This window comes from Photinus pyralis, unplaced genomic scaffold, assembly GCF_008802855.1.
Source record: "Photinus pyralis isolate 1611_PpyrPB1 unplaced genomic scaffold, Ppyr1.3 Ppyr1.4_LG8, whole genome shotgun sequence".
Taxonomy (NCBI): domain Eukaryota; kingdom Metazoa; phylum Arthropoda; class Insecta; order Coleoptera; family Lampyridae; genus Photinus; species Photinus pyralis.
In genome coordinates, this window is record NW_022170819.1 from 15,325,572 (window position 1) to 15,335,815 (window position 10,244).

Sequence of the window (10,244 nt, forward strand, 5' to 3'; positions counted from 1 at the left end):
GCATGGGTACGAGTGAGTGCGAACTGGCTTTCCACAACGTAGGGGTTCCGGACATTGTCGAGTGCGAGGTTTGTGTTACTACGCAGGTGTTCCGAGTTCGTGTTTTTCCCGCTTTCGTTAGCGCGGGAGCTGTCGACTTGGGTACATCACAAAATGTTTTGGTGTTTTGTATGCTGCATTTTATACTTTTTGTGTGTTTCAATCTTTGTTTTTGAAATTTACTTGTTTTAACCGCAATGCAGAATGAAATGTTTAATACCGTTATGCTATTGTTTGTAATTGTTTACGTTTTTAGTGTAATGCTTGCTTAATTTATGTTTATTGATGTTGATTACTTGGTCTTGTCCGTGAAGTACCTAACATTCATATAGGTAAGTTTTAATCATTTTATTTTAGTATATGGAAATTACCATATATATAAGAGAAATTACCGATTTGTTTGATGTATGTACTGACTTGTTGTTTGTTACTAACATTTTCCTCCGTGAATGAAGCAGTCACGGGAGTCTCGGCTCGAAACCCCCGACGAGGGGCGATGCTTGGGGGTGAGATTATGCTAATCAAAACTCTTCAGTTTAGAATCTATGTGCGATAAATGAGTTACGATTCGTAATTTCCACATATCTTGTTTTTAGTTAATTATAAATTTAGTTAATTTGCCTACAAGGCCATGTAATTTTCCATCTTGCTTTTAACAAGAGGATTTTATTGCACCATCCTTTACTCTTAACCCTTTCTCAGAATTTAGGTACCTGCTCCTACCTGACCCATTCCCAAAAACTTGCTTTTAACCTTGAGTGAGTTTAACCAAGATTGTGTATATGCATTTACTATCTTTGTTAACTACTGCTTAAACTTTTACAAAATATTTTGTTAATTAACTTTTGGGCTGCGAAGTTTTTCTTACGTCGTACTCTTTTTACCCTTAGCTGTTACTTTTGCGAGAGTACGACACCTTTTGGCTTTGCTTGCTTCGTTTATATTTATGTACATCAACTAAATTTCCGGGCTTTCACAATCTTAATAATTACGACCATTATTAAACAAACTTTTCATGTTAACAAAGCTTGATGAAAACTACCCGTTTTCTTTTGGGTTTTATATTTCTTTTTACGATACAATTAAATAATTGACATAACTACTCAAAATTGCGTATTTCCCCTCTTTTGTTTTTACAACCCTGATATATGTCCAATTTACAACATTCTCCCACCTGTGACGTCATGACATCAATGAGCGTCGCACACAAACTGAGTTCAATCTGACAAATATACGTAGTACTATAACTACAATTACGCATGCTAACTAAAACTGAACAAAACTACAATCTAAAGAAAATTGTACATTCATTGTCTGTACTTCGCCGGCTTCCGCACTTGTCGACCGCACTTGGTACGTAACTCGGGTACTCTGCTTTGAGCACTTTTAGTGCTCGTCACTCCCGCACTGTCACTTTCGTCGCTCACTTCTTCGCTGTCTTTTTGATGAGAAGTATCAACTTGCAGTTCTCCCTCAGGCTGATCGACGTTGTCCTCCCCTTGCGGTTTGATGCTTACACTATCCACTTCCAGTGGGTACAACCGCTGGACGGGCCTCAACAACTGCCCGTTCGCAGTATCGATTCTCACTACCCGCACAATTCCGTCTTTGCCGGGGATTAGTTCCACTACTCGGCCTAAAGGCCAGTTTACGCGTTTTGTTTTGTCGCTACCGACACAGGGCCGCCGTGAAGGGGGGTAGCGGGGCATTTGGCCCGAGGCCGGTCATATTCTGGGGGGGGGGTCAGCCGGGGCATTTGCCCCGGGGCCCGGTCATATTCCGGGGGCCCGGCCAAAAGAGATTTTGAAACATGATTTTTCATTGTATTTTTTAACAGAAATCTGCATATGCATATCTCTATATGAGAGAGTAGAATATAAAAAAAATGCACAGCAGATTTAAAAAACCATACCATATTGAGCAAAATTTCCTAATTACGGCACAGTGGCAGAAGGCTCGCTAGGTAAAAAACCGTTTGAGATCGACTATGGGTCAAGATCGTTAGATCAATCTCGATACATTAGCTCTTGAAGCTCAACTTGCTAGAGAAATTAATTTTGAGCGAGTGATATTCACTTTTGCTAATAAGAAAATCCGCAGAGTTACATTGTAATTTGGTTATTTGAATACTTTTCAAAATAAATTATGAAAATTACTGTGTCTGTATGAAAATTATTCAAATGTTCTCCTTTCAAATCTAAGTAGTCAAGATTGAAAATGTCTAGTTTAAGATGAGGGTGATGGACAACAAAAATTTCAATTATAGGGGCCCGGTTAAAAAATATTCCCGGGGCCCGTCGAGGCTAACGGCGGCCCTGTACCGACCAACACTACTTCGCCAATTTTAATAGCCCGGCCGTGAGTCGTTTTTCAAGGCGATTTTTAATTGTTCCTTAGATACTCTGATCTAAATCGCCATTGCCGTAAGTCATCCCGCCACCTTTTGCGCATGACGATTTTCCGATCCAACGACTTTTCGATCGAACACTGTCACAATCAGTTACTCCACTTTGCGCAGATTGTCTCCTAAAAACATCGCCGGAGTCAAGGGAGTAGGGCCGAGTCAAGGAGTAGGGTCTGAGGGATTATTATACGAATAGGTTATAGGCCGTCGTTAATTACAGCCTCCTATCACATAAACCACGTGTTCATTTCTCATAATCGAGACATGCACACCAAAACCTTGGCTCAACAAAACGCTTTTAATAACCCAACCATCTCTCCCAAAAACCACCCCACCATGGTGCACTCGGGGGTTAAACTTCCAAGTAATTCGTTGTGCATTTCGCGTACCGATCAATCTTTTCCCATTCTACCGACGCTAGGCTGCTTTCGGCGCCTACGAAGTTGGTGCCGTTGTCACTATAAACAGTCTTTGGCCTTCCACGTCGCGCGATGAACCGTCGGAACGCTTGTATAAAACTCGCGGTCGATAACGACGAAACCAGTTCTAGATGGACAGCCCTGTACACCGCGCAGGTAAACAAACAAACCCACGCTTTTTCACCGCCCCTCAAGAATAACGGCCCAGCCAAATCAACTCCAGTAATCTCAAAAGTTTCTGCGTCACGAACTCGGTCGATCGGCAACGCCGGAGATTTCACTACAAAGGGTTTCGCGTCCTGCCGTTTGCACACAACGCAAGACGATATTACCGCGCGCACTCTTCTCCTGCCTCCCAAAATCCAGTATTTCTCCCTAAGGATACTCAACAGGTTTTGTGCTCCCGCATGACAAGATTTTACATGTTGGAGCGTTATCAGACGTTGAACAAAAACATGCTTTCCTGACAGCAAAATGGGAAATCTAAAATTTTCAGCGTCTGGTCTATTCGAGACTTGAGTTCTAACACGTAGCAAACCGAATTCGTCACATATTACGGTTAAACCATTTAAAGCGTCATTTCTATCTCCAAACGATTCCATCTGGCTTATTTTCAAAATGAGGTTTTCGGCCGTCTGTAGTTCCTCCACCGAAAGAGCTTCCATCCTTACCGTCAATGTTAATGGTTCTTTGATTTTAGCGACTTGTCGATCTGCCGCCTTTTCCTTCAATTTTTTCCTAACATTATTTTTGAAACGCAGCATCCCCCCAACTTGACGTACTATTCTCTCGAAATCCTCAAATAACGTAAAATCTGAACTAGCTAAGTTCTCAGTAACCATCAAGCTCGATACTGTTGATTTCGTCCTCTCTGCAGTGATTTCATTCTCGTCATATGCGACTGGTTCCGAAGGCCATTCCGCCGGCTCATCCCTCAGCCATGATGGCCCCTCCCACCAACGTTTTTCGCACAATTGTTGCGGTGTGCATCCTCGGGAAGGCAGATCAGCCGGATTTAAGTGCCCTGGCACATGTCTCCATGAATCGATCGCCGAATTCTGACGAATTTCATTGACCCTATTTCTCACAAAAACCGTCCATTCTTCTTTTCGTCGTATCCACGAAAGAACGGTAGTGGAGTCGGTCCAATAAAAACACTTTCCGTCGCCTTTTAGGTCTTTTTTAACTGTGTCACACAAACGAACACCGATCGTAGCGCCCAAGAGTTCCAGTCTAGGAATGGTAGTTGGCTTGATAGGCGTGACTCTCGATTTTGTCGCTAGGAGATGTATTTTTACCTCTCCTTCTTGCTCTATGCGCAGAAATATCACTGCGGCATAGGCCTTTTTACTCGCGTCTGTAAATACATGTAGACTCCATGGTTGCGATGTATTCGACTCGAACCCAATCCACCGTGGTATCTCAATTCTCTCCAAGTATTTTAATTCTTCCGCCCATTCCATAAACGCTTTTCTCGTCACCTCGTCGACTTCCTCATCCCATTGCAGTTGTTTTTCCCATAATTGTTGTAACAGGATTTTTGGTCTTAGAGTGACGGGACTGGTAAACCCTATAGGATCGTAGAGTTTCTGAGCGATGGATAACATGAGTCTTTTCGTCACGCGGAACTTTTCCGATTGGATCAATTCTTTGATTGAAAAGCCGTTGACTGTCAATACGTCTTTCTCTCGATGCCATTTCAAACCCAACACAGAAACGCTGTGAGTAGGAGGTTCGTCCAAACTCGTGTGCTCCCACCCTCGAAGATCAAACTTCGCTTCCGCCATTACTTCGGTGGCCTCTTTTATGAACTTATCGAGAGTCACCATGTCCTTTACGCTGGTCACGCAATTATCCACATAGAAACTCTGATTTAACCGCGTGATCGTGTCTTTTGAATAAGCGGGATTCGGTGTGTCGCATTTTTCGAGACATTTTTCTAGGTGATGTTCGATTGTAGCTGCTAACAAAAACGGACTGCTACTTACACCGAAAACTACTCTTCTATGTCGATAAACCTTTTCATTGCCCTGTTTATCAACCCATAAAAATTTTAGAAATTCTCTGTCCGGTTCGTGAACTCCAATTTGTAAGAACGCCTTTCGGATATCAGAAATCACTCCGATTTTAAGTTCACGAAATCGCAGAATTATCGATGGGATCAATTCTATCAAATTGACACCCTTGCTTAAGCAATTATTTAACGACGGTGAAATTTTCGAACACGCTGATGCGTCGAACACCGGACGAATTTTTGTTGTCGAATTTTCCTTCACGACAGGCCTGTGTGGCAGATAGTGCCCTCGTTGATGATCCACCTCCCCAACAACTGTCTCGATTACTCCTACCGATTGCCATTCACAAAAAACCTGGTCGTAGGCTTGGTGTAGTTGGGTGTTTTCCAAATTTCTTAATGTCAAACTCAATCGCCTTTTTGCAATCTCGTAATTGCTGGATAAAGGAGAGTGATCCGCTACCCACGGAAGTCGCACTTCATAACGCCCTTCTCCGTCAACTTGTAGAGTTTTCTCGAAGCACTCCTTTACTTCTCGAAACTCCTCCTCGCTTCGTTTTTTCTCGACAGGATCTCGTATCCCAAGTACGTCGAGTTCCCACAGCGAAGTCACTGTTTTGTCAGAAACTAGACAAGATATTTCCATGTTTGATTTAAATCGCTGGCTGTCTATTTTTCTCATGAGCGTCCATCCGAATACAGTTTCAACCGCTACCATTCCACATTCTAAAACTTCCCTCTTTCCTGTGTAAATATGACCTGCCACGTCTGCGCCTAGAAGTATTTCTATCGGCGAGGAATCTTTTACATCAGACAAAGAAATCCCAATACGTTTCAACTCCTTAATCCACGGTCCATAAAATACCGGCGGAATAGGATGACAAATAGTCGGTTGATCCAATACCTCTACTGTACGGGAGTAATCTCCCTTTACCAACGTAACGTCGTAACAAGAATGATTACGTTCTACTGTTGTTCCACCAAACAACCCATGCGCTATCGTCGCGCGTCTTTTTACTTCAAGACCTAACGCGTCGCTGGTGCTTTTTAGTATATAGGATCTTTGAGATCCGTTGTCGATTAGTACTCGCACGTCACGTTCGCCACCGTTATGTCGAATATTGACTCTAAAAGTTTGCAGAAAAACGTGGCTTGACGTGAAATTCGCGAGATCCTCAGATTTGGCTTTCTCAGGTAGATTAGCCGCTTTCGATTTGTCATGCGCATTATTTGCTTCTGGTTTCGATCCTACTTGCGGATCCGTTAATGTAGAACACATTAAGGGTAAGTGCTCCTTTTTACAAATAATGCATTTTACGGTGGCGCGGCATCTCTTGACGCTATGACCACCTCGCAGGCATCGAAAACATGCCCCTTTCTTTTTTACTATATCTTTGCGCTGTTCTAGCGAAAAATTTTGATCTTTAACACACATTGTACTTTCGTGATTTTTATCGCAAAAAACACAGCTCAAACCATCTTGGACTACTAACCCCGCGGCTGTCGCTATCGGTTCAGCGTTTTGCGATATTACCTTTTTCTTAAACGTAGGACTTAATCTACAGTACGAGTCATTCCCGGATTGTTTACGTACGCTAGCTTTCCCTCCCGAAGAGATACCAAAACCCTCAGCAGCGAGTGCAATGCGCTCCTCGCCCTCTACTTCTCTTTTTAGGAAGGCCATTAAATTGGCTAAACGCCTAGCAGGTTTTATCTCTTCACGCTGAATTGCATCTGATAAATTTGCTATAGACGCGTTCGCGGCCCTTTTGCCACACTCTAAGAAGTTCCTCTGGCAAGCACGACTCAATAAGTGGGAATAACATTGCTGCGCACTTCTCGGTGGTTACGCCTAGCGTCTCCAGCGCTCTCAACTGAGTTTCCAATTTATCGTAGAGAGATACTAAGTCAATTTCTCGCGTCGAAGTCGCGTTCTGAATAATCAACTTCAACAATTCGCGTACATAAACTTCGATTAACAAGTCCTCTCGACCGTACCGCGATTTTAACGAGTCTATAATTTTTGAATAGTTACCGGCCATCACAGGGTAGCTTTCTACGACCTGCCGTGCACGGCTGCCAGCAACTGTGGCTTGTATTAAGTAACTAATTTTATCGATTTCATCGAGTTCTGTATGATGATGAATTTTCACAAATTGTGCCCAAAACGCGAGCCATTCACGCACGTTCCCATCAAATTTTTTAAAATCTTTCGGTAATAAATCTCCTACCTTGTATGTTGTAAAGATTTACCCCATTGTTACCGATGCCACTGGAAGGAACGGCTGCTGTCGATGGCTTGGAGGTTAGGTCGCTCACCTGCTGCTGTAACTCAAGGAACTGTTCCATGAATTCTGCGCAAGTAGCTTGTTCGGCTCCCAGGACGTCTCTGTCGGCCGCCTCACCCATCAACAGCGTTGTTATTTCATCGTCGGCTTTTTGTAAAGTTGAATGCTTAAGCCGCAGCATTTCAACCGCCACCTTCAACGCAACACTATCTATAGGAGTTTTCGTTAATAACCCCCGTAGCTTGTCGGTGGCCCGCATAAAGCTATCACGACATACGTCGCGGTATCGCCTTTGTTGCTCCATTTTTTGCGGAAATCGAACGCACCACTAAAATGTCAATTTAACACAAATATCGTAGCCAAAACACTCAAACCCGGTGTCCTGTCACGGTCGCCATAAAATGTTAACAAAGCTTGATGAAAACTACCCGTTTTCTTTTGGGTTTTATATTTCTTTTCACGATACAAATTAAATTGACATAACTACTAAAAAATGCGTATTTCTACTCTCTTTTGTTTTTACAACCCTGATATATCCAATTTACAACATTTCACAATTTGGGTGTTTTATTTTACGTTCCTTCCCTACTGTGCTTCAGATCATAGCGTTGTTTACAACTAACATAAGGCGGCCCTGCCTTAGATGTTTCATCACGTGCCACTTTTCACATTTAAGCGGGATGTTGAGTTTTGCAGGAAATAGTCATTCGGGTGACATTTTTAACCGTTGCCGGGTTGACTTTATTCCCCTGTTCTTGTAGTGTGAAGTTAGCGTAGAACACGGGGGTAAAGTACCATATATATAAGAGAAGTATATATGTAAAGTACACTACAATATTATATTTATAATATGATATAAATATAATAAATATATAATATAATATATTTATAATATAAACGTTATCACCATTTTTTACTAATTATTAAAACTACCTACACCGGTAACGTTCAAATGGAGTCATTGATCATAAATTGCACAACATACTTTGTGTTGAGTAGGTATAGGTATCATCTGGCAAAATAAATAGCTTCGGTAGTGTTTCCGGGCACCCAAAAGGAATGCCAAATGACTAACTTACGGAAAAGATAAAACCATTAGATTAAACATCACTTAATTTCCACATGTTTACATGCCTAATTAAATTAAGGATAGACGATCTGTCGAAATAATTGCGACTATCTACATTCCGCAGTCTACGGCCTGCCAATTCCGAATACATTTTCGTAGGTACCTTAATTTTCATCTCTATTTTAAATCTTGTCTCGTTCCCTTTGTGTCTCCGTTAAGTCAAAGCTTTTGCCAGCTTATTTATAGCGTTTTCGATTGGCAAAACTCGTGCTGCACGAGTGCAATTTTTACGTTCTATTGGTAATTTTAGGGCAATTTTCTGTGTTCCATTGGCAAATGTGATGCAACAATTACGCACTAAATGCAAATTTTGACGCACGAGGTCTGAGAGCTCGTGGAGCAAATTTTCAAAATAAAAGTGCGCCAATTTGAATTTGTTTCTTGCGTTGGAGAGTTTTTTGTTGTCATCTAGCGATAGCGAAGATGATGAACTAGCCATATAACTTCTACTTTACAAAAAGTTGCATTTACTCTGTAAACTGAACGCCAAAAATTGGTTCTTTACAGGAATTTCAAATTTATATTCCTCATTGTTTATCATAAATAATAGTGAAATCGTTTCAGTCATTTTTTAGAATACAAATTTGTCGATTACCTAAATCATTCTATAAATACAAATCTAAAATGAGGTTATGGACAAATGATAACAAATATTTATGTTCCATTGAGAGCAATGTTCACATGGATTTCTTCAGTTTCTTGTGCAACACTCGTGCAGTACGAGTTTTGCCAATCGAAAACGCTATCTAAAATAAGGTTATGGACAAATGACAACAATAATATTTACGAATATTTATGTTCCATTGAGAGCAATTTTCACATGGATTTCTTCAGTTTCTCGTGCAACACTCGTGCAGTACGAGTTTTGCCAATCGAAAACGCTATTAGAAAATTTGGCAGTTAGAGATTAATTTGCTGTTTGAATCATAACCGCGAGCGCAGTTATAATCGGCTGTACTGAATTTATAAATATACCCCTCTACTGAAAATCCATAACATCTGTACCTTCGTCATCTACTAAACTTATTAAGTACCTACCTGTCAGTTATATATGCTTCACACTTCATTTACTCCTTGTAGTTGTTTTTCTTTGCAATATTTATATATAGAAGGTATATAGTTTTAATACTCCCATTCTATTTTAACATGTGCTTATTTATTTTTTACCTCTACCTACTTCAAAATGTAAGGTACAACATAAACTTGGATCTCCATCAATAAAAAAAGGTAAAGTATAATAAGTGACAGCTAATCTGGCTCATCAAGGACCTAATTAAACCAAAAGTAGTCTCCCAATGATTTTTTGTAAACTTTCTACTCGCTTTGTGTGTTTCCGCTTTCGACAATCCGTTTTCGAAATACAGTATATGTTCCAGATAAGAGGGTCATCTCAATATGTCTTATTTGGTGAGAGTGGAAAAAATGGTCAAATATAATTTTTTATGCGGCATCACGATCTATTCAGTGGAATATTGACATTTCCGGTATCACCTTCAGTTTAACCAAAGAGTACCCATACTTACTCTTTGGTTTAACTAGAATTGAAGGTAACTTTTGTTTTTCAAATGTAATGCCTATATTTTTTGAAGATGCTTGAAAAGAGCAATCAATTTGCTGTACAACGTAAATGTGCATATGGTTAATATATAGTAGATATACAAAAAATGAAGAAATTCGTGATTCATTATAATTAGAAAACTTATGAAATTTAGCATGTCGTGTGCTGTCAGGATGCGCGGTGCCTGTTGTGTTACAAAAAAACGACCTCATCAACTTGTTGAATGTTGATGTGATGATGATTTGGAATGTGCTTGTGCAGAAACGGAAACTTATTTGACATTCTTCTGTCCTCCATCCTACGTGTTCAAATTAATTTAAAAAAAACGCAGCTTTCTTCGAGGCCCGAGTGCCATTTCAAATCTTTGTAATGGGTAGACAAATCTGAAACTTT

General features: G+C 40.7%; 1 protein-coding gene across 1 annotated transcript; it reads right to left on the minus strand.

Moving 5' to 3' along the window:
- Positions 1-1,346: 1,346 nt before the first annotated feature.
- Positions 1,347-7,468, minus strand: LOC116179412. Its single transcript, XM_031499204.1, has 5 exons — positions 7,108-7,468; positions 6,713-6,890; positions 2,833-6,642; positions 2,441-2,565; positions 1,347-1,675 (listed from the first exon to the last, which is right to left on the minus strand). The coding sequence occupies exons 1-5, from the start codon at positions 7,466-7,468 to the stop codon at positions 1,347-1,349; spliced, it is 4,803 nt and encodes a 1,600-aa protein (XP_031355064.1).
- Positions 7,469-10,244: the final 2,776 nt, after the last annotated feature.